At 41.2% G+C, this 24,650-nt stretch overlaps 1 protein-coding gene across 3 annotated transcripts in view; it reads right to left on the bottom strand.

Annotated features, from left to right (window-relative positions):
* KCNIP4 (potassium voltage-gated channel interacting protein 4) overlaps window positions 1-24,650 on the bottom strand; it is a 1,210,338-nt gene that overhangs the window by 69,728 nt on the left and 1,115,960 nt on the right. The window contains exon 2 of one of the 3 annotated variants that reach the window (XM_065878088.1): window positions 11,783-11,803. The exons of the other annotated variants lie outside the window; for them this stretch is intronic. Coding sequence (XP_065734160.1) covers window positions 11,783-11,803 — 21 coding nt within the window. The remainder of the gene's footprint in view (window positions 1-11,782; window positions 11,804-24,650) is intronic. 3 annotated transcript variants of the gene reach the window in all.

Here is a 24,650-nt window from a genome sequence, read left to right as displayed (position 1 = left end):
CTATTTAACTTGGATTTTAAAATCAGCTGTCAATGATTTATCTTCCATCAACAGTTTACTGCCCAGTCCTCTCTCACCCCCAGCAAAGTTGGTGAGACCTTTAGGATCAGAGGCTACTGTTATTTGTATTTCCAGGACTCAGCCCAGTGATGGAGTGAAGATGCAATTTTTACCCCACACCTTCTATACTCGGGACCCTCTGAGCTAAAACGACTTATGTCTTTAGTATCAGAGTCCTTCGGAGGTGGCAAACTCACATGTACTTCTTTAGTTGTCTGACCTCTCCAGTGACAGTAACGGGCTATACCCTGCAAATCACTGGGACTTGGGAAACACTCTGAGCGATTTTGGCCAATGACTTCTGTTAATAAGAAGAAAACAAGAATTGATAAACATACATGTGACTTCCTGCCATTCAGTTGGTGAATTGTGAGGTTAGAGGGAGTTAGGGTTGGGATGGGGGAACACATGGTGCCTATATTTTCGTTGTTGTTTGAACTACTTAAATCTTTTCACACTCTGACTATAAAGTGCAAGGTTAACTGGCTTTCTGGCACCTCTTTGCCTAGACTTGGACTTGGGCTTCCTCTTCCTCTCTCTCTCTCTCTTTCTGTCTGTCTCTCTCTTCACGCCTGAAATGAATTTATAAATTCTCAACAACCTGGTTACGTATTTTCTACCTTTCCTGGCCATCAGCTGTATTATCACGATGATAATACAATTATCAATCCTGGAAGTCACAGGGTGCAGTATCCACTTTCCTATTATCAGGGAAGTTTGGGTAATAAACTAATTAACTATCTTGCAATTTCATATGAAATTTTCCTTCAACTGACATTTTCAACAGGAAACCTTACGAATTTGTGGTTGCTCCTTGGAGGTGGCAAGCAGCTGCAGCTCATCTCAGGATGAGATGCTCATGTACACACTGTTTGTTCTACACTTCCTCCTCCATGGCAGGTTGAAACCCAGCCCTCGTTCCAAAATGAGATATCCAGAGGGTCCTGCCTGCTGGCGTGCTGACAAGCGTGCTGTTTAGGGCAGGTACTCAGAAGCAAAGTCGGAGAAATCTGACGTTTTCAGCTAGCGCTGCTCTGGAGGTGAACTTTGAGAACTCGGCATGACTCACTCAGACCGAGGTGAACGCTTTGATGTGTACAACCAACTGCAGCTCTCAAGAATATTCACCTCTCTTTGGCAACCGGGGAAAATCTACTGCTCTCTAGCTCCCAGCGTGGACGGTTCCTCACTTGAAACAGTTTTCCCCATTGTTGTCGTCCCTGGAGAACAAAGACTGCAAAAGCAAACCATTGTTCGAGCTGAAATTCATTTTGTGGAGAAAATGAGATTCTTGGACCAGTCTCTTTGTCCTTTATTTTATCGTCCCCTCTGACATCCGTTTATGGATCTAATCTGATTTCTATTTTCATTTTGCGTCTTTTCTCTATGACCTCAGGTCAGAGACAATATCAAAAGCAATGTGTTTTGGTGGGCTTATTTATCTGAGTCAGTGGAAGAAGAGAGAGGGAACAAAAATGGAAGGGTTGTGGGGAGAGAGAGAGAGAGAGAGACCAACTGAGACTAAAGCTACATCTGTATGAAAGGGAAAAATGACTACAGTTGGATCTGGAACGCTGACCATCTTCCCAACTAACCCTGACGCTGTTTACAATGTAACAATCCACTTAAATCTTCAACATGGCTACAGTTGTCACAATCCTTCAATATTTTATCCCATCTACATGGTCACCAAGATGAATGGCAAGGGAAGGGAGAATGGGGAGATAACCAGCAGCAAGAATGAACACAATAGATTGTCTTTTGCCATTGAAATAGCAAACTGTTATGTTTTTGAGATAACAAATTGTTTTCACAAATATGCTGGATTTGCCTTTTGTAAAATTTCATAAAACTTTCAAATCAAATTTTGACTAGAACCTTGGCATGCTTTCATTAAGTGCAGCTGTGTGCTTGTGAAACCCCATAGCGTTTGGTGCTTCCAGGGATGTGGGAAATTAGCAATGTTGGCACTGGGGCATCAGTAGAGATGGTTGATGCACAGGAAGTGAGTGAAGGAAATGAACTTAACACAAGTGGGGAGTACCCCAAGTGGCCATTGTGGCTGGTGTCAACACTGATGCCACCAAACAGCTCGGGAGGAGAGAACCTTCCCCTAAGTTAAAGAAGAGTAAACCACAGGCTATAAGTTCTTTTCAAGAATTAGGCACTCAAACCAAAAGATCCAAATGGACAAACAAATGATCTAGTGAATTTTGTTCGAAGATAGTTAAAGCAATGAGACAGAATTCTCCTTCAGGTGAATAAAATTGTTAATAGGGAACATTTTAAATAAGCTTATTGATCTAGTGATCTTGGTTCAATTTTCCACTCTGGAGACTTTCCCATCTCCATAAAAAAATTTAAATGGATATTACAAATACTTAGAAAAATGGGGGTATTCACACTTAATTGAACCAGTTTTGCTTGTTAAGTATGACGTAAGGCCATGGCTTCAGACTTCAGTATGTATTTAGGATTGTGTTGGATGTATGTTAAAAATATACGTGCCCAGTCTAGGCCAATACTAATGATTTGGATTAAGTTGGTCTTGGGTGTGGCCCCTTTCCCTAAAGTGAAAAAGGAATCATCTGCTAAGAGGGATGGAGGCACAACTGGGATTTGGGTTTGGGATATGTGGAAAAATACCTGCAGCTACCATAGCAGATACTGAGAACGCAGCTAATGAAATGAACCAAAGGAAGGTAGCAAAAATAGCACAGCCACAATGAAGGGAAACTGGGTGTAGCTAGAATGGCTTTGCAGCATTTCCAACTTCCCCATGAAGCGGCAAAAGGAGAGAAAATCTGTACTGAGGATGAGTTCAAGATGGGTCCTGGAACACCGCATCAGCCCAAAGGCAGAGGGATGGGGTGTCTATAGGGAAGCAAGGGCAGCGTGGAAATGTTCCATGAAGGGGTCAGATCAGCTTTAGACAGTGCTGGGTCACCTCATATAACATATTTGGGCTTCAGTTTCATCATCACTAAAATGGAAACAGAAATAGCCCTTAGGTCCCAGGTTTTTGTGAGGACAAAATGGGACAACACATGTAACTGATTTTACATTGTATCTAATATATCTTAAGTACCCAGTAAATATGCGGTTGTGACTAGACTCTCTAAGCTCCTGTCAAAGCAGGAAGGGGAGCACCAACAGTCCCCATACATAAGAAATAATGTCAGATAATGACTTCTGAGTGCACTATACTTACTTTTTAATCAGCAAGCTGTATAAAAATTCCACTCACCATGCATGTTAGTAAGTTTCTCCAAAGTTGAATTAAGGAAAAAGGAAAACATTTCTGGCATAAAACAGCCTGCATATCTTAACAAGACAAACTCCATATAAGCTGGCTGCCGTAGCACCTACTGATTATTTGCCAACGATTTTTCTTTAGCCAACATGTGATCTTCATTTAGCTGGGCCAGCGAGCTGCCGTAGCTGTGGTCACTCATCTTGCCCACTGGGCTGGGTGGAAAGGCAAACACAGATGAGCGAGCTTGCCAAGGAACCAGCTCTCTGTGTAGCTGTGGGGTTAAGTCTAGGAAACTGCAGATTTCTTGTAGCTTAAATTTCTCTAATTCTTTTCTCTAAAACCTCCTCCACCTCGTGTGTTCCCGGGACGGGATCCACAACATTAGCATCACCTGAGAATTTGCTAAAAATGCAGACTTTCAGGCTCCATCACAGGAGAACAGAAGCGGAATCTGTCCTTTAATGAGACTGTCATGATGAGTGAAGTAAGTCAGAGAAAGACAAATATCATATGATATTGCTTATATGTGGAATCTAAAAAAAAATGGTACAAATGAACCTCTTTACAAAACGGAAATAGAGTCACAGATGTGGAAAACAAACTTATGGTTACCAGGGGGGAAAGGGGGGAGGGATAAATTGGAATTGACATATACACACTATTATATATAAAACAGATAACTAATAAGAACCTACTGTGTAGCACAGGGAACTGTACTCAATACTCTGCAATGACCTAGATGGGAAAAGAATCTAAAAAAGAGTGGAGATATGTATATGTATAACTGATTCACTTTGCTGTATAGCAGAAACTAACACAACATTGTAAATCAACTATTCTCCAATAAAATTATTTTAAAAGAGATTAATAAATAATAATAATAAGACCTCCGCATGATTTTTGTACACACACATCAGTGTCCGAGAGACACTGATCTTAAGGACTTGTCTGAAGCCGCCTCATGTGATGGGCAAAGAATTAGCTTCCCTCAAAGGCCCTTTCACATCCTTGCTGTCGTTTCACGATGTTGCATGTGGGTGCTCAAGTGAGCCCCAGCTTCACAAAGGCCCTCACTGTTGTGCCACATGGAGGCCAGCCCTGAGTCACCAGCGAGCACTGCTTTGGACCACTTTGATCGGAGAGCAACAGAACTCAAGGAAATGGTATGATCTTGGGTGGGTTTGGGTTTATTGCAGGCTCTGCCTCACGTTAGTTATTTGACCTGGGACAAATGAATCCAGGTCTGGGATTGTGCCTCCCACAGCCCAATTCACAAACAAGAGCCTCTGAAGCCCTGCTTGTAACTGTTAACTCTTTCCTGGTGGCTGGCACTGACTGAAACAGGGGAGGACACTCAGAGGCAGCTGGAGAGGGCACCTAAAAGAAGACTGGCCAGTTAGCTTTGCTCCCTGGAACATCTGGATGGGAAATTAGAGACACCAGTTGTCTGTCTCGGTGTTTGAGCCAAGAGGAGTCGTAGGAACATCTGGGGAGATTATTCCTCAGCTGTGGGCTCAGAGATGAAGAAAAAGCAAAGACTGTATGGCTGTAGAAATATGAACCTTAATTCCTGATAGTTTTTCAATTTTGGATCCCAGTCTCTACTGAAATTCACTTGTACTTTCTCCTTTTTGAGTTCCTTGAAATACCTTTTATTTACCCAGTAATCAATCTCTCCTTCTCATGTTCTCTCACTCTCCCTCTCTTTCTCTCTCTCCCAACTCTAACAAATTTTCTTGAATCCCCAAAGTCCAGACTAAGCAATGAATTTTAAATAAACGGCCATATTATTATTATTATCGCTACTATTACATTATCAGCATCATGGTTATTACTGGAATACCTCCTACACCAGATCGTTTCATTCAGATGTAGTAGCTGATAATTAATTCTCAAAGCTATAAGAAAACCAATCATCTGAATATGGGGGAGAATATCACTGATGGATTGATGTTCAAAGAATTAACTAAAAAACTAATGATGACAACCATTACTGAGCATGACGGTAGCTGCCTTTCAAGAGCACTTTTATACGTTAACCACTGTACCAGGGAGAGATGGGGTTGTCTCAGTCTTCAGGGCTGTAATATGCCAAATTATTTCTCAGGTTTTACAGGAGCACTAACTGAAGCCAGAAAGGTAAACTCAGTGACCTAGGTAACAACACTAGCAAGTTATAAAATGAATACTTGTAGGTCCCATTTGCTACCATGGTGCTTAGATAACACAGCCTAGGTTCAAGTCTGCAGAACCTTATCTCAGCTGGCAGCCAACCCCAGAAACGAATCTGAATCGCTTCTTGAGATACCGACTTCTTTTTTTTTTTTTTTTTTATTGGGGGTATAGTTGTTCTACAACGTTGTGTTAGTTTCCACGCCCAGTGAAATGAAGTAGAGTTCCTTGTGTTGAGATACTGACTTCTTGAAAACCTCAAACTATTTTCATCAAAAGATTGACCATTGAATGTATAAAATATTCGACATTGTCCAGTGGAAGATGTCTATTATTATCAGCGTTAATGATAAAAAATAACTCACATTTGGATGGCAAGGTCTACTAAGATGCTTTTCAGAATACAACAGTTGTTAAGCATCATTTTCTATGTTTTAGTATTAAGAAGCGTGACGCTTTGAGAGGTGAAATAACTTTTCCAAGGTTTCCAGCTCACCTTCTAAAATCATACTATTGTGACAAATACAGATAGTCCTTCTCAGTGAATGCACTCAGGAACGCCCTTAGAAATCACTGAGTAGAAGGCAGAGCCTTTCTCAAGATGCTGTCCAGTTGGAATTTCACATGCTCCTTTCCTAGAAGGAGGGAAGGTGATTTCAGGAGAAACTGCCTCTTATTCAGAGTTGTCACTGGCAAAAAGTGGAGGGCACCAGGGACACTTCTCAACAAAGCAAGCTCTGTAAGAAGCAGATCCAGGGCCAGACGGTTCTAGTTACCATGGAACAATAAATCAAGTATCCTCATCCTTGGCAGGATGCTTTGCTGCCAGGCATAATCCAGCATCATCATTATTTTCTAGTGTATTGATCTGAGGAAATGTTTCTGAAGGAGACTAGTCCTTAGATGAAGAGTTGAAGACCCTTCAGCAGTTCTCTTATCTTGAGGACTAAATAACTCAGTAATTGTGTCCCCAAGGAAGGGCAGATTTTTATTTTGAAAATAGTTTTATCTATTTGAACGTTCTAAGCAAAACTGAAAGGACTGTGGACGTTGCATAAACCATTTGGATTTTTGAAAGGTTGGCGCAGACCTACCAATGGGGACTCTAGAATGAACTGCATATTTTCTTATGAAAGGGTCAGTTCAGATACTGTTAGCCTTTCTCTGTTTCTTTGAGAAATTGAATTGGTGTTGGCCTGGGGGACTTACTGATTGGATTGTCTAAGTATAATTCTATACAGAAACAAAAGTGCACGCTCTGATGTTCAGGTCAGTTTGATAGAGAGTAGTAATTTAGAGGCATTCAACATAGTTTTAATGGAGAAGGAAACAAGTCAATATTTTATTCATTCTGAATATGAACTGACATCATTATGTCAGGAAATCCTTTTGCTGAGAAAATAATGTCACAGAGGTTCAACCAATCACTAGAAGAGGAAGAAGGGTTCATAAGAGACTGTGTAGTTTACATGCATTGGTAGTAAATTCTGAGACGTCGTTGAGCCTGTGGAATTAGCCCAAGCCTTCCCTTTGTAAAAAGAGGCTTTTACCTCAAGCCAGGTTTCTAAGGAGATTTCAAATTCTGCCTTTAGGAAAAATTCCTAGCCCTTATTATGAGTCCAAACCCCATAATATTGTGGCTATAATACCCTCTTTAGCTGCTAATCGATGTCTCCTCACCAAGAGTCCCACACTTGATGTAAACCCAACTCCATGCTGCTCCCATCCTGCCATGTCTGGTTATCTCTCCTTCCAATGGCTGCAATGCCCCTTCTGTGTCTAGAAAGTGCTCTGTGGTCTTTCAAGTCTTGATTCAAATATAACCTTTCCTAGATCCCCTTTTCACTCTTCTCACCTGACCTGGCAAGCTTAATTATTCCCACTTCATTCTACCTTTACTATTGTCTTATTGTGGCTTATCTTGGTAGCTCATTTTACCATTTTTCTCTCCCCCTTGAGTACAAGCTCTTTTAGGATGTGTTTTGACCTGTCTGGCCAGGGTCTAATATACACAAAATGCTGGAATAAACATAAACTTGAATGATGCAATTACTGTGTATTTTAAAATCTAAGACCAAATTATTATATATACTATATAATCAGATGTTGCTTTGAAAAGTTATTCTTTTCCATTCAGTGGCTCCTTTGAGGGTTGGTGGCAGGCTATGGGGAGAATTAAAGGAACAGGTGAGTTAAAATGGTCGTAAAATCAATCACTGGAATTGTGCAAAAACAACAAGACAGAAGTTACTCTTTAGATCCATGTACATGCGTTCATGTTGAGTTGATATCCACGGATTAACTGAAAATGAGTGCTACCTATCGCTGTTGAGCACCACAGATTTGGCAGAAGTTATGTGGCTTCCACTGTACAAGATACTTTATGAGTGTAATTTCTAATGATCACAATGCTGCATGAGACACTTCTTGCCCAGTTTGAGAGATGGGGAATCTGAGGTTCAGAGGTGTTCAAATGATATTTCAAATGTCAAAAAACTAAAAGGGGAGTCCTTCACAAAAATTGCCTATATCTTAATCATTTCAGGCTGCTCTAACAAAATACCACAGGCCAGGTGGCTTAAACAACAGAATTTATTTCTTACAGTTTTGGAAGCTGGGAATCCTAGATCAAGGTGCCAGCAGATCCAGTGTCTGGTGAGAACCTGCTTCCTATTTATTGGCTGTCTTGTTGTATCCTCACATATTAGAAAGCAGAGAGAGGAGGCAAGCTTTCTCATGTCTCTTTTTATAAGGGCACTAGTCTCATTCCTGATTGCTCCACTCTCATGACCTAATTAACTCCCAAAGGCCCCACCTCCTAATTTCATTACACTGGGGGCTAGGATTTCAGCCTATGAATTTCAGGGGATACAGGCATTCAGTAACAGAAGGCCAGGGTGGTGGGGTAATTGTGGTAGTATCAATCCCAGTACATGTAATCAGATATGAAAGTCTCTGAAACAAAGGTAGCACAGGCTATTTTAGTACACACATATGATGACACTTCTGCTCCAAGTTACTAGGAGAAATGCAGTCCTCTTCAGAAGCAGCTGACTCTAGCCCTTGGTGTGGCTTGTCAGTGGACTGACTCAGCTCTCATAACTGTGCCATCCCATGGAGGCACAATTCTTTTTTTTTTAATTATAAGAAAGTTTTTTTTTTTAATATTTATTTTATTTATTTGGTTGCACTGGGCCTTAGTTGAGGCAGGTGGGCTCCTTAGTTGCAGCTCACTGGTTCCTTAGTTGTGGCATGTGAACTTCTTAGTTGCAGCATGCATGTGAGATCTAGTCCCTGACCGGGGATCGAACCCGGGCCCCCTGCATTGGGAGCACGGAGCCTTAACCACTGCAGCGTGAAGGCACAATTCTTGGAGGCTGAAATTCTCTTGACATAAGTAGCTGTCTAGTGAGAGCATAGCTTCTCCAAGTACCAAGGGTTGATTTTCAAATGTCCCAAGTGCAGAGTCTGAGCAGAACATCTATAGCACCACAGTGATGGAACTTGTTGCTGCATCCACCAGGAAGAACTCTATTTGTGTTTGTGTCAATTATAACATTAACCCAATAGGCTTGAGGCCGGTCAGGAAATTAAATTCAATGTACAATAGGTATGAAGTGGGATCATTGCCCTTTCAAATTAAGATTCAGAATTAAAGAAAAATATGCATGATACTTTCATGAACACGATGATGTTAAATGACCCAGAATAGTCATAGGAAGACTGTCTAATACTTTGGGATATTTACCATGTGTCAGGTACCTGGCTAATCATTATGTATATATTATCTCATTTAATCTTCACAAACAATTTATAACATATGTAGGTGCTGTTATTATCTCATTTTACAGTTGAGAAAACAAAGTTACACTGTTAATAACTGACAGAGCCAACACTCAAACCACACTACACTGATCTATTTATTCCTTTAAATTCACTGAGGACTGAAGACTCAAAGATGAAGGGACACAGCATTGCCCTAAAGAAATGGGCACATAAACCATCTACACAATGTAACCATGCCATAAGCAAGGTACACAGGATGGTCTGGGAGGTGGGGGAGGACAGAGGAGGCTTCACAGACACCTGAGAGTCAGAGTAATAAATGGAGTGCCTGAGTTCAAACAGTCGAATTACAACTTGGCAAGAGAACATATCACATGCTCTGGAAAGGTTGGGTGTCTAGATCCATGGGACTAGAACTTAAAATATGAGGCAGAGAGTGGCAGATTCTGAGGGTGGAAATACAGGAAAATGTCAGATCCTGAAGGACTTCAAAAGTCATGCAAAGGAATTTAAATTTTATCTACATAAAAGAAAAGAGAGTAATTAAAGAATTTAAGCAGAATTAGCATCAGTAGATTTGTTATTTATAAAAATCACTTTGACAAAAGCATGGTGGATGGATTGCTGATAGTGAGACTAGAAATAAGGAAGTTAATTAAGACATTGCAATAGTCAAACCCTTGAAATTGAGTAGGGGGAGTGGAAATGGAAAGCGGATAACAAATTTGAGAGCGTAGAAAACATAGAGAGTGGTTAAGAGCATGTACTATGGGCTGACTGCTTAAGCTTGAATCTAGCTCTGCTGCTCCCTGACTGTGTGTTCTTAGGTAACTCTATCATCTCTGTGCTTGACTTTCCTCATCTGTAAAATTGAGATAATAGTGGTATGTAGTTCATAGTGTTGTTGTGTATATTAATATACGATGCTTTGTATTTAATATGATACATTACTGTTGAACATTATTGTACAGTTAATGTAAAGTGCTTGAAATATTGCCTAGCACAAAGAAAGGGTTATTCAAGAGACATCTGGAAACTGCAAACAATCTATATATACTTTTTCCTAATCTTCGCAATGGACAAAATTTGTTATTTTTCCTGTTGTAAAATTGCATCCTAAAGCGAATTTAATTTGCTTAAAATGAAACTCAGACTGAGAAGGCACAAAAACCAGCCTGGTTTAGAATTGCATATTTGTATAGAAAGTGAAATGTGATACTTCAATAGTTTAATATTTGTGGCCCTTTCGAGGTCTTGTAGTTGCATGGTGTAATGACTTTGGAGGTAGATTTTTCCAGAATAGGTAGAATTGTCATGTTATTACTGGCTTTCATAATTACTGTTTTTCTTCTTATTACTACTCAATGTGCATTTAAAAGATATATAACCACAGACAATCCAGTTCTCAAGAATTACTAATACGCAGTTATTTGAAATTACTGACTTCTGAATTCCATGTGCTCTGAAGATTTTAATTTGTTTTAAAGCAAAATATAACAACATGAACTAAAGAGTATTTTCCTTCTAACTCTATGTTGGACTCAGACTTTCTATCTCGTCTCATTCCTCAGGGTAAACTTCAGGAGCAGGCAGAATGCCATGGCTCAAGAACTTGAGAAATTTGGTCTCACTGACAGAAAATAGAGTCAGTAAAGAATTAATTTCAGTCTGAATTGCCTGGTTGGTTTTCTGTTTTACTTGAAAGATCTGGTGTTGGGATGGAGACGAAAGTCTGAGTAGAAGATAGAGGCAGGGAGGCTGATTAGAACATCTTTGACCATTTCATAAGACAGATGATGTAGGCTTGAGCTGTGGCATGAAGGACTGGGCTGAAGGGGAGGGGATAAATCTGAGAAAACAAAATCTGACAAAACTTGATGGCTGACTGGATATGGGTCACTAAGGAAAATAAAGGATCAAGGATGATCCCAGATTTCTAGGCTGAGTAATTGGGTGGAAAATCAAGGACCCTAAAAGACAGACAATGCAAGAGAAAAATGCAGTTTCAGGGTATGAAAAATGGCATGCTTAGTTTGTACATATTGAATTCAGAGGGCCTATGCCAGAGTTAGGCAGATGTGACAATTAGATAATTGGACAGCTTGAGTGAGACGTGGGCTGGTGAGGCTGATGTGAGATTTATTGGCATAGATGGTAGATGGTTCCATGAACATGGATGTGCTCCTCTTAGGAGAATGAAAATTAAAAAGAACAATTGGTCAAGAACAAAATTCCAAGGCAAAGCAATGTTTAATAGATGTGTGTAGGAAAAAGAAACCCTTGAAGTTTCTTGAAGATGAAAGAATTCTGGATTAGAGAGACAGAAAGAACACAAGAGAAACCAAGAAAGTAGAAAATATTGTCAAGGAGGAGATATCTATTCTATGATATGACACGTCCAATATGGTAAATATTGAAAAGCTTCCATTGTTTTTTTGTTTTTTTTTTTGCGGTACGTGGCCCTCTCACTGCTGTGGCCTCTCCCATTGCGGAGCACAGGCTCCGGACGCGCAGGCTCAGCGGCCATGGCTCACGGGCCCAGCCGCTCCGCGGCATGTGGGATCCTCCCGGACCGGGGTACGAACCCACATCCCCTGCATCGGCAGGCGGACTCCCAACCACTGCGCCACCAGGGACGCCCTTCCATTGTATTTTTAAAATAGCAGGCTATTTAAAAAAATTTATTCAGGGCAGTTTCAGGGAGACATTAGGGATAGAAACCACATTGTACAGTGTTGAGAAACTAATCCTAGGTAATGATGTGAAGATAGGGAGAGTAAATCCTGCTTCCAAAGCTTCTGATGAGGAGAGGAAAAGAGTAATATCACGGTAGAGCACACTTTGGAAAACTCTGCCCCGTGGTGGGAGATACATTGGGACCAGGAAAGCTGTTTGCCTATGAGGAAGGAGTTGATAGGTGGCAGTTTCAGACTCAAAAGAGAAAGTGATGACTGCAGGAAAATGTCTTGGAATGAAGAACACTTTAGGGCCCAGGTACATGAATTAACTTTGAGTAGAAAGAAAATGCTTTCCTATTAAAGCCTGGAGGAAAGGAGCAAAAGAAATAATGGATATTACTGTGTGATTTTAGTAGAGAGGTAGAAAACTGTGAGTTTTAACACTAGACGGTGTCAGTGTACTGAAGTAGGAATCAAAATCTAAAAGTGAACAGGAGAGATGTTTAATAGAGGGGCTGAAGAGAAGTGGGAAGTTTTGATAGAGCCTGTGGTAGATGATCTCCATTGATGGCCACCATCAATTTCTCCTCTCCCTGTGAGCAAATGCTACTCCACATGTCAAGAGGTAGAATTTATTTCCCATTCCTGTGAATTTGGGCAGACCTTGTTACTTGCTTTGGTCAGGGGGATACAACAGATACGATGTTATACCAATTCCTGGCCAAGGATTACAAGCACTGGTAGATTTCTCTTTCTTCTCTCTTGGAAACCAGCTACTGTGCTCAACTGTTCTGAAATCAGCATATTGTGAGAAAACTCAAACGAGCTGTATTACTTTGTTAGGTCTGCAATAATAAAATACCAGCTGGGTGACTGAAGCAACAGAAATTTATTTTCTTACAATTCTGGCAGCTACAAGTCCAGGTTCAAGGTGTTGGCAGCGTGGTTTCCTCTGAAGCTTCTCTCCTTGACTTGCAGGTAGCTGCCCTCTTGCTGCCTCTTCACGGGGTTGTTTTTCTGTGCACGTGCATCCCTGATGTCTCTTCCTCTTCTTATAAGGACACCAGTCATACTGGATTAGGGCTCCATCCTAATGTCCTTATTTAACTTAATCACCTCTTTTATAAGGACCTTATCTCTGAATATGGTCACATTCTGAGACACTGGGGGGTTGGAATTTCAACATATGAATTTTTCTGGGGGGGGGGACACAATTCAGCACATAACACTAGCCAAGCACAGAGGTCGTGGGAGAGAGAGAGATTCTCAACTAGTCCGCGTTGTTCCAACCTTCCCCGCTGAGGAGTCAATTTGCGAGTGAAGAAGCTTTCTAAGAGATTCTAGCTTCCCAGACACTGCATACACCAAAGAACTTTCTGCCGGAGCCCTGTCTGGTTTGAAGAATGATGAGAATCCAAAGTCTGAATCTAGAGCACTCTCTCTATGCTTCCTTGTTGTTTAACCACTAAATTTCAGGGAAGTTTGTTACGCAGCAATAGCCAACTGAAACAAATACTGAAGCTAACAGGAGTTGACTAAGAAGTCATAGGACTGATGGACAATGTGAAGATCTATTAGTCGTTATTCAGAGCTTTGTATTTTCACAAATAGAATCAGCCTTCCCATGAGGCCATTGCTGCATATAGAGTAAAGCTGTGCCAACTCTGGTACCAATTTCATGCTGCAGGCATGCCTTTTTGTTTGGAATTCACACACAAACCCCCCACATTAACATATCTTAATAGAACTAGATTTGACATGTGAAATAATTAAAAAGAAAAAAACCCACCCAAACCTAGCTTCTGAGACTGTGCTACTTCATATTAGAGTAATAAAATAACCCGCTAACATCACTGGCTTCTGATACAGTTGTGATATGTAACATACAAGCAGATCTCACTGAGGATATTTATTTTTCTTTGGATTTACCTTAAATAATTTGTGGAATGGAGAGAATTGTAAACTGCGATTTCCTCCTGCCTAATAACATTCTGTACATCCCTTGAAAAGGTCACAAATCTTAAACTTTAAAGTATATGGAAAGTCAAAGGACACCAGTTTAAGTAATTCCTTGAGAAGATCCATATTATTGTAGGGGATTAACATTCAGTGACGTACATTGGCCCAATATTAAATAAAAGCAGGATCGTCTTCATCAACAGGTAGAAGACTTGAAATTGTCCAGTTTACCATTTCTCTGCATCCTAATTGAAACTCCAATAAATGTATTCCCAAAGCTGAATCACCAGGCCCCTATTACTCCTTTTGTTTTCTAAGCAACATATGCTCCAGTTTCTTCTATTTTGTTCTTTATTTTCGTATGCACCTTGTTCACTGAATTTTAACACATACACAGAAACACGCCCAGCCCTATTCCCACCTCTGCACACATAGAGATTTGTGAGGTATGAATGGTGGACACAAGGAATAAAGAATTATAATTAGGCACTTGGAAGAAGAGAATGCTGAGAAATGAGAAAGACGGGCTTTTCTAATGTCCAGACTTTCTGGGAAGGAGACAGTATCCTAAAGAAAGTAAATATCAGAAACTTCCCTGACTGCCTCCTTTGTAATTGTCTCTAGGTGGTTGTGTTGGTGAGGGCAGGGGTGGAGTGAAGGCAAAATCTAAGGGATTAGAGTATATATCCTAAAAATATGTGAGAGCTCATCTTTAAAAGATTGTGAAGTTTGTCTTTTATGAGTTAAAGGTGAGAGTCCAGTCTTCCCTCATTGGGGCAGTGGCACAAATTCCAAGAGACAAATTAATCTCTGCCTTCCTTGCCTTTATTTTATTTTATTTTATTTTTTGAGGTATGCGGGCCTCTCACTGTTGTGGCCTCTCCCGTTGCGGGGCACAGGCTCCGGACGCACAGGCTCAGCGGCCACGGCTCAGGGGCCCAGCCGCTCCGCAGCATGCGGGATCCTCCCGGACCGGGGCACGAACCCGCGTCCCCTGCATCGGCAGGTGGACTCTCAACTACTGCGCCACCAGGGAAGCCCCTTCCTTGCCTTTAGATCACAGAAATAAGAGGAGTGGCCTGGCCCTTGCAGCCTTTTTGCTGTATCTTTACTGTAACTGGTATTGTATTCATCTTTCACTATGATTCCATTGCATTACAATCCATTTCTGTTATAACCATGGTTACTGATGATGTTTATCATCGTTGCTTATCTCAAGCTTGAACTACTGCAGTAGATTTCAAGCTGGCCTAACAGCCTCTATTCTCATTCTTCTTACTCTGCTCTGTCAGAGTGGCATTTCTAAAACATAAATCTGACCTATTTTGTGCTTGTTCCCTTGGTGATCTCATCTAGCCTCATGGAGAGAAATATGATTTAGATATTGAGGTCACTGATGCTTATTTCCCAGCCTGGACCTCTCCCCTTGACCTCTAGACATACATATGCTACTGCCTACGCCATAACTCTCCTTGGATGACTACCAGGCACCCTAAATCCTTAAACAACATGGGGCTCCTCTCCAAATATGGTCCTCCTTCAGTCTTTTAAAGCATCAATTCATTCTTCTGGTTGCTTAGACAAAAAGGTCAGAGTTATCTTTGAACAGGAATTGAGAGATACAGAGAGGCTAAATGACATCTTCAAGTTCATGAGTAAGTAAATAGCAGAGTCAGGATGTGAACCCAGGTAGTCTGACTCTGGGGTCTATGCTCTTTACACTTACATTAGGCTGCTTCTCTATCTTATAAACTTCTTTACATGTAATTTGGAATTTCATATGGCACCTGCATGACAAACTGTGTGACATGACCTGCATATCAACTGTTCACCCTAGGGCGGCAGTCTTGCTAGAATGATAAATTCTGGTTCTACCTAGTTGTCATACAAAGGAGCTGAAAATTCCCTTTGTTCAGGGCCAAGATGTTTTTAAAAATTTATTTTCACTCTATTTTTTAAGAGACATTCTGTGTGTTCTTATTGGAGAGGAGGCTGGGATTTTGAGATGGAAGCTCAAACGTGTCTGTTACAATTCTATCTCAGCTACTAATTACCTGTATGACCTTGGGAAGTTTCTAAACCTCTTTTATGATCAGTCCGCCCCCATACATGCAATAGTTGGTCCAGGCTCTATGGTAATAATGTAGAAAAATAAATAAGAAGTTACATGGTCCCTTTACTGCCTGAGGGCAAGAATCATGTCTATTTGCTTACTATCCACTTTCCAAGAACTTATTGCAGTCCATTTTCTGCAGAAACTCAATAAATATGTGTGAGTTGCTGGTTGCAGATTTCATGATTTGGTATGTGGTATGGACAAGGTGAATTAAAACTCCACAGGCGGTTTGGTAGAGTAGAAAGAACCCTGACTTGAGAGGTGGAAGACAAGGTCTGAAGGCAAAAAAGGCAGAGATTTATGATTTCATTGGCTATTTCATTAATTATTTGATTTCAGGACAAACAATCGTCACCTAGGTCAAGTCTTCAGTATTTGTCTCTGCAAAATTTGGAGAAGGTGGGATTAGTTGTTCTCAATGGTGTATTAACAGAGCTCTGACTGCATAATTTACTTTCCCCACAAAACCCAAAGGGTGTCACCATGGGACATTTTTGTTTGTGTTGGATCTATTCGGTGGAAGGGCTCGGGAACTCAGCATCAGGACCGACCATGCATAAACATCTACACTTACACGTGATTTCTTTTAGAGCCCTCACCAATATTGTGAGGAGATATTACCCCTATTTACAGATGAGGAAGATGAAGTTCAGGGAGATTTCCCAGGGCAAAAAGGCTACTAAGTGTCATAGCTGGGATTGGAATTCAAGATTAGGTGCCTCTCAATTCCTCACGTATGCACAGAAGCACACGTCCTCCCTAAATCTCCAGGCCTAGCGATGCACGGAGGAGGGCAGTGCAGGGTGCTCCCGGGAGTGGCCTCACTTCAAATACCACCTTCATCGGACTCTAGCAGAGAGCACTATTATCAGCTGAAGAATATTCTAGTCACATAAAACTCTAATTAATTAGGAAAAACTAGTAATTAACTGCATGCTCCATTCTGTTTTCAATAAATGCAATCTATCTAATAAATCAGTAGCACTTATTCATGATAATACAAAGTGTGTTCAGTAATAGGCTTGCCTTCCATTAGGGAACTAATATGAGGTTTTATGTGGAGTTCCAGAAGAAGCCAAGTAGGCATGATTAGCATTTGCTTCATTGCACAGATTACATGGTGCCGTGATTCCGCGCTGACAAGCAGTAAACTGCTCAGCTGCGTATGGTGTATTAAAATGTGTTTAATCAACAATTAGGTCCATGAAAAACAGTATTGCCTACCCCACTTCCAGTCACCATGGATAACATATGGGTACTCAGAGTCCTAACATAATTACAGACCACGAGCTGTAACAATACACCACAAAGGGACTAATCATATCCTTTCCTGGAATTTGTTTATGTCAAATAATGTTTAGTTAGGTGTTTTTGTTTTTGTTTTTGTTTTTGTTTTTTCATAAAGAGCTCTGTATTGGACCACATGTTTGGTAAGATGATCCAAACATGGATTTTAACTGCAGAAGTTATGTTATTTACTTTCTTGGTGATAAGGAACCAAATTACTCCTTGAAATATTTTATGTTCTTTCTTTTTTCTAGATATTTCAACGAATCTTTTTACGATATCTTTTTGGAATAAGACAGAGCATAACGTTTAGAAAGCTACATGTTTAGACTAAATAGCTAGATAACTAAAGTTAACTAGCCCTAAAGTTGAAGGGCTATAACTAGGAACTATGTTGAGAGGTCCTAAAAAGAAAAAAAAAAAAATAATAAGAGAAAGTGTCATTGAGCATTTATGCAAAGCCAGTTCAAAAAAAAAAAGGCTGAGTAGTTTGCTTCTGAGAAGTTAATCACTAATGTGATTCTGGGTTATTCTTATAAATGTGCTACTCCTTATTTCCTCTTTCACAAAATGTTAATATTTCCCTTGATATGGCTTTGAAATGATATAACCTAATGTATGTTAAAGCATTTTAAGATAATGTTTAGTGCACACTATACATCAAGCTTGATTAACATATTAACAACATACCTTATTTGGTGACATGATTCTCTCTTTTCCCCTTAAGGTATTTCAATGATGATTCTCAAAATCTTTATGGGTCATATTTGCCCCCTGCTAGTTCTCCAGCTTTGCCCTTCCATTCCTGAAGTTTTCCATAACCTATTAACTCTGATATATTTCTACCCATTTATCTAACATGGTTTGGTACTATGTAAATTTGTCATTTATGCAAATTAATTTTTATGGTGATTAACTTGATCAGATTGGCTCAAATATTAATTCTTTTCTCAAAGTTGCTAACCTCAATTACAATGATGTAATGCTCACAAATGGTGTTTTAAAAGTATTTCTTATTTGCAGATAGATTTTTAGACTCGATGCTTATTTTGTAATTAGCTTGTAAAGCATTTGAAGACAGAGCATTGTTTCCTTAATCTTTGAATCTCCTTGTTCCAAACCTTTTTGCAGACACACAGAGCCAGAGAAGCACCCCTAAACTACGTGTTTGGTGAAGGGAAGGGTGTGTCCTGTGCAGGGCTACAGGTCCTGGGATCCAAGAATATCTGGAAGATAGCTTGTGAGGGGATCCAGAATCTAGATCTCCACAGAGAGTTCAACTAAAAGGTTGGAAAAGAACCCAGAAACCAGGAACGGAGACCAGAGATACCATAACATGGTAAGCAGGTTCTAAAGGGAAGAATTAGCCAAGAGGAATCCCCTGAGGCTGAGATTTAGCCCCAGGGGCCCTTTACAGAGTGCCCACAGCCCTGTTCATAGTTAAGGAGGGAGTTATCTGAGATGTCTTGAACATATTCATTTATTCAAGCAACAAGTACCCATCAAAACCTATTCTGGGCTTCCCTGGTGGAGCAGTGGTTGAGAGTACGCCTACCGATGCAGGGGACACGAGTTCGTGCCCTGGTCCGGGAAGATCCCACATGCCGCAGAACGGCTGGCCCGTGAGCCATGGTCGCTGAGCCTGCGCGTCCGGAGCCTGTGCTCCGCAACGGGAGAGGCCACAACGGTGAGAGGCCTGCGTTCCGCAAAAAAAAAAAAAAAACAAAAAAAAAAAAAAACAACCTATTCTGTCCCAGGAAAAGTAGTGGGGACTGAATATAAGTGGGTGACCCAAACATCAGTGGCCCTGCCTTCATCAATATCCCATCTCACTGGGATTCAGAAAACAAATAAACAAGTTAATTTATTATTCCCGATGATGATAAATGCTGAGAAAGGAACAAACTGGGTGCAGTGATAGAGTGTATCTGGGAGTAGTGATCTGACCTACACAGACACGTGATACGTAGACATGTGATCAGGGAAGGCAAGATTTAAGATGCTATTGAAAGCCATAGGAAGAACAATGCCTACTGAATAATAGGGAAAGTGTGTCCCAGAAACTAACATGTGAAAAGGCTGTAAGAGCAGAAAGAACCAGAAGTTCTTCACTGCAAGTTATTTTCTTCCAAAGATGTTAAAAAAAAATGTAACCTGTAGACAAGATTTTCGCAGAAGAGGAGAAGGCAGCGCAAAGGCAGGAAAAGTTGGCAGGCACGGTTTTGTGCTCCCAACTCTCCCAGCCAAGCAGAGGCCCTGCCTCCACATTTCCTCCTGCAGGGGTCAGAATTTGATTATTTCTCTGGAAAGCGCCTGTGCCTAGGAAACTGAAAGGAGCCCAACACAGAGAATGAGAGGTGCTGGAAAGAGATGTAGTTGTAGTTCAGTGAATACTGTGGCCGCCATCATTAGTTTATTCCTGACTCTCTGGAGCTTCCCCAGTGCTTCTTTCTTATAGCGCTTGGGTGCTCGTGTCTTCATTCAGTTCTGTGAGCTGCCCTAGATCCTTCCAAAGACTTCTCTTCTCCCCTCCTGTTAAGCAGGCTAGGCTTCTGTTGCTTACCATCCAAGAGCGCTAACTGATATAGACACGTCTCCATCCTTATCTTGCTTTCTTGCTTGCCCGCTTAGCATCACTCAACACATTTCTTACTTCTTGGAGGAGTATGGTCTCTAGGCTGATGTGATCCCACATTCTCCTGGCTTTACTCCCATATCTCTGTTCTCCTTCAGTATTTTTTTTTGCTGTCTCTGCCTCATCTCCTTTACTGATCTTCTAAATGTCAGAGTTCCCCGCACCTCAAGGTTGAATCCTCCTCTCTTCTCTTTTCAGTCATTCCCAATGGTTAAAAGCATGGACTCTGCAGCTAGAGTACGTTGGTTCAAATTCCAGACTTGATCATTCCTAGCTGTGTGACCCTGGGAAAGTCACTTAACCATTCTGTGCTTCAGTTTCTTTATTTAAAAAGTTTACTTTATAGGGCTGCTAAGAGAATGAAGGCAATTAATTACCTCTAAAGTACATTGGACAGAGCTTATTTCACCATATGTACTCAATACATGTTAGAGTCACTATAATTTTTACTAATCATCCATTCTCATGACCTTGTATGCTGGTGACTCTTAAATTTATGCCTTCAGCCCAAAATTCCCCTCTTAGCTCTGTAATCATATATCCAACCACAGTAACTTATAAAACTTTATGCGACTAAATCTGTACTTTTGATCCCTGACTCCTAACACCCCATTCCCACTCAGCATTTTTTCTCCCAGTTTTCTGTGTCTTAGCAAACGGCTTCCATATCTGTCCATTTGCTTAAGTCAGAAAGTTTGGAATCATCTGTACTGTTTCTCTTTCTCTACTGGCCACCTTTAATCCATCATCAAATTCTGTCATTTTTATTTCCAAAACAGAGATCAAACTCCTTCACTCATTTACATCCCAAACATCACAATTTTTAGTCCAAGTCACCATTATATTTTGGCTAGACTCCTGCAATATCTTCCTTACTGCCTTTCTCTTCTTCATCCTTCCTCCTTGACCAAACCCTTTACCTGCCAAAACACAGGTCACGTTACTTCCCTACTTAAACTATCAATGGCTTCTTACCACACTCTGAACAATCTAGCCTATAAGGCTCTGTGTGACTTGTTCAATGCCCCCCTGATGGCCTCATCATATAAATCCCTCTCTCCTTCAACCTCAGTCATGTTAATCTCCCCTTTCTTGTCTTAGGACGTTCATACTTGCTGTTTCTTCAACTGGGGATCACTTTATCCTTGCTGGTTTCATGAGTGGTTCTCTCTTTAGGTATGACAAAAAACACCTGGACTTAAGAAAGGCTTTCTGTATCAGTTAGAGTAGGGGTCCCCAACCCCGGGGCTGCGGACCAGTACTGGTCAGCGGCCTGTTAGGAACCGGGCTGCAGAGCAGGAGGTGAGCAGTGGGTGAGCGAGCTAAGCTTCCTCTGCCTCTCCCCATCCCTCCCCATCGATCCCTATCCCTCCCCATCACTCCCCATCGCTCCCATTACCACCTGAACCATCCCTCCCTCCCACCCCTGGTCTGTGGAAAAATTGTCTTCCATGAAAGCGGTCCCTGGTGCCAAAAAGGTTGGGGACCACTGAGTTAGAGCCATTCAGAGGAACAGAACTGTGTTCACGTGTGTGAGAGAGAGAGAGAGGATTTTAAGGAATTAGTTCATGGGATTGTGGGACTGGCAAGTCTGAAATCTGTAGGGCAGGCTGGTAGGCTGGGAACTCTCTGTTACAGTCTTCAGGCAGAATTCCTTCTTCTCTGGGAAACCTCAGATTTTGTTCTTAAGGCCTTCAATCGATTGGGTGATGCTAACCAGATTATCGAGGGTCATCTCATTTACTTACACCTACAAGGTTAATCACACCTACAAAAATAGCTTCACAGCAACATCTAGACTGATGTTTGACTAAACAACCAGGAACCAAGGCCTAACTCAGTCAACAAGTAAAAATTAACCATCACACCTTCTAGGTCCCATGTGTCCACATGAATCTCACTCACAGAATTCTGTCCTTTTCCATCATTAAATATAACACAGTTTGCACTTAATTATTTTACCCTTTCTTATTAATTATACACTTTCTACACCAAACTCTAGTGTCTATGAGTTGAGGACAATTCTCTTTTATTCATAAATATATATCCAATATTATCAAAGTACTTGGCATATAGTGAGTATTCAGTAAAGGATTGGTGTTCCATATGTTTGTGGAAAGTATTCACAACCAGGAGGAGCTTGAGATGTAAAGTTTTGACTCAATCTCCTAAAATTCTATGGGAGTTAGAATGTCATAAATTAAGCATAATTCATTAGAATGTGCATAGATAAGGAAATTACTGATTCTATCACATTTTCTTTTGACACATTTCTTTGTATTTCCCTGAAGTTAAATTATTCAACACAGATTTAAGAGGATTTATAGCCTAACACACTCAACTCAAATGTAGCATTGAAAAGACAAAGTTTTGGCAACTTATTTTATTTTAATGAGGATTTGAACACCTGCCAGGGTCACTGGAATAACTGTCAGTTAGGCTTATATTAATGAACACGTTGAAGTGGAATTGTAAAAAATGGAAAAGGATCTGACTTTATGGGGTAGGTTCACCGCCAGGAGCTTGCAGTGATGAATGTTGCCCCGGATTTATTGTTAGTTTTAGCCACAAAATATCTAAAGTTGCACAGAAGGCTCTTTAGGGAGCATGTACTGAATCTGAAACATTATTTATTGGGCTCCCAGTGATGTGTTTGTGTGAACCAGTTAGTGCTTCCAAAAAGAATATGAAGGAGTAATGCTGTTAAAGTTGATTCACACAGCATCTTACCACCACCCTGTGTTGGGTTCTGTGCTGTGAAGACTTGGTTCCCCATACAACAAATTGTATTCACAAATCCTTAGAGGAAGCAGCTTTTGAACTTGCTATGTATGTATTTCTGATATAATGCTAAGGGAAGTAGCAAGGCTTGAAGTATTCAGAAGACAGAGACATTATTATTATTTTTAACAAATCCTGATCCCTCAAGGGATATGTGAGTTTGAGGTCAGTAGACACATTACTCCCAGACTAAAAAAATCTGCCTCAGGAGGATGAATTGAACTAACTTAAGAAATCTGTAGGATTCTCTAGAAAAATTCAGTAGGGCTTCCGTGGTGGCGCAATGGCCGAGAGTCCGCCTGCCGATGCAGGGGACACGGGTTCGTGCCCTGGTCCGGGAAGATCCCACATGCCGCAGAGCGGCTGGGCCCCGTGAGCCATGGCCGCTGAGCCTGCGCGTCCGGAGCCTGTGCTCCACAACGGGAGAGGCCACAACAGTGAGAGGCCTGCATACCGCGCAAAAAAAAAAAAAAAAAAAAAGTATCTAGGAGAATAAAGAAGAATATTAAGAGTAGTTACCTCCAGCAAGGTGGAGTGGGGAGTTGACTGTATATAGGACACTTACATATCTCAATTTACACCCCTAGTATGACTTCAAATGTTTTGCATGGCACTTAATTAGGTTAAGATAAAAAAGAAACAAATAAACCAAGAAGCATCCAATTGCCACAGAATATATGTAACGTAAACTCATGCTTAAGGCCATATACTTCAAGATGACATCATGACCTTCCTTATGAATTTAGTTACTTTTGTACTTAGAAGAATGAGAGGAAAAAAATGAAGGGCTCTAATGTCTATTTTTCACACTCTAAATGAAAGGGATTATGCAAAACATTTCTCATCCTCTTCTCATCTACATCAGTATTAAAATCCTGATAATTTGATATCCTGAGAAGCTAAACTACTTGCTCAGTGTAAGAAATGGCAATTGAAAGTTTCAAGCCCAGGATAACATGTGCACCATGCCAGCCCCTGGGATTCAGAAGGGCTGCCATGTTTATCTGCTGAGACCTGTAGACAACCTTCTCCTCAGAAAGCCCTGCTTCTTGGAAGTCTGATAGAAAACTCTGCTAGGGCATAGGAACACTTTAACTCTGTTCTTCTACCTAGATTCTAGAATACATAAGTAATACTTTGTACTTAAGGAAGACTTACCTGACTCTTTCAAGAGCAGAACAAAACCATTTATTACCCACTTCCCTTCATGAGTGGAAAGGAAGATCTTAATCCCTAATTTGCTGACAGGGAAACAGAAGCTGCCAGGGATGAAGTGATTTACTGAAGGTCATACAGTCAGTCTACAAAAGCCTCAAGAATAACTCCGAGGGGGTAGCTTCAAGATGGCAGAGGAGTAAGATGTGGAGATCATCTTCCTCCCCACAAATACATCAAAAATGCATCTACATGTGGAACAACTCCTACAGAACACCTACTGAACGCTGGCAGAAGACCTCAGACTTCCCAAAAGGCAAGAAACTCCCCACATACCTGGGTAGGGCAAAAGATAAAAGAAAAAACAGAGACAAAAGGATAGGAATGGGACCTGCATCAGCGGGAGGGAGCTGTGGAGGAGGAAAGGTTTCCACACACTAGGAAGCCCCTTCGCGGGTGGAGACTGCAGGTGGCAGAGGGGGAAGCTTCGGAGCCGTGGAGGAGAGCACAGCAACAGGGGTGTGGAGGGCAAAGTGGAGAGGCTCCTGCACAGAAGATTGGTGCCAACCAGCACTCACCGGCCCGAGAGGCTTGTCTGATCACCCGCCGGGGCGGGCGGGGCTGGGAGCTAAGGCTCGGGCTTCAGTCGGATCGCAGGGAGAGGACTGGGGTTGGCGGTGTGAACACAGCCTGAAGGGGGCTAGTGCACCACAGCTAGCCAGGAGGGAGTCCAGGACAAAGTCTGGAACTGCCTAAGAGGTAAGA

The sequence above is a fragment of the Phocoena phocoena genome, chromosome 5 (assembly GCF_963924675.1).
Source record: "Phocoena phocoena chromosome 5, mPhoPho1.1, whole genome shotgun sequence".
NCBI classification, from domain to species: domain Eukaryota; kingdom Metazoa; phylum Chordata; class Mammalia; order Artiodactyla; family Phocoenidae; genus Phocoena; species Phocoena phocoena.
Note: the sequence above shows the minus strand (reverse complement) of the source record. Positions and strands in the feature narration are given on the sequence as shown.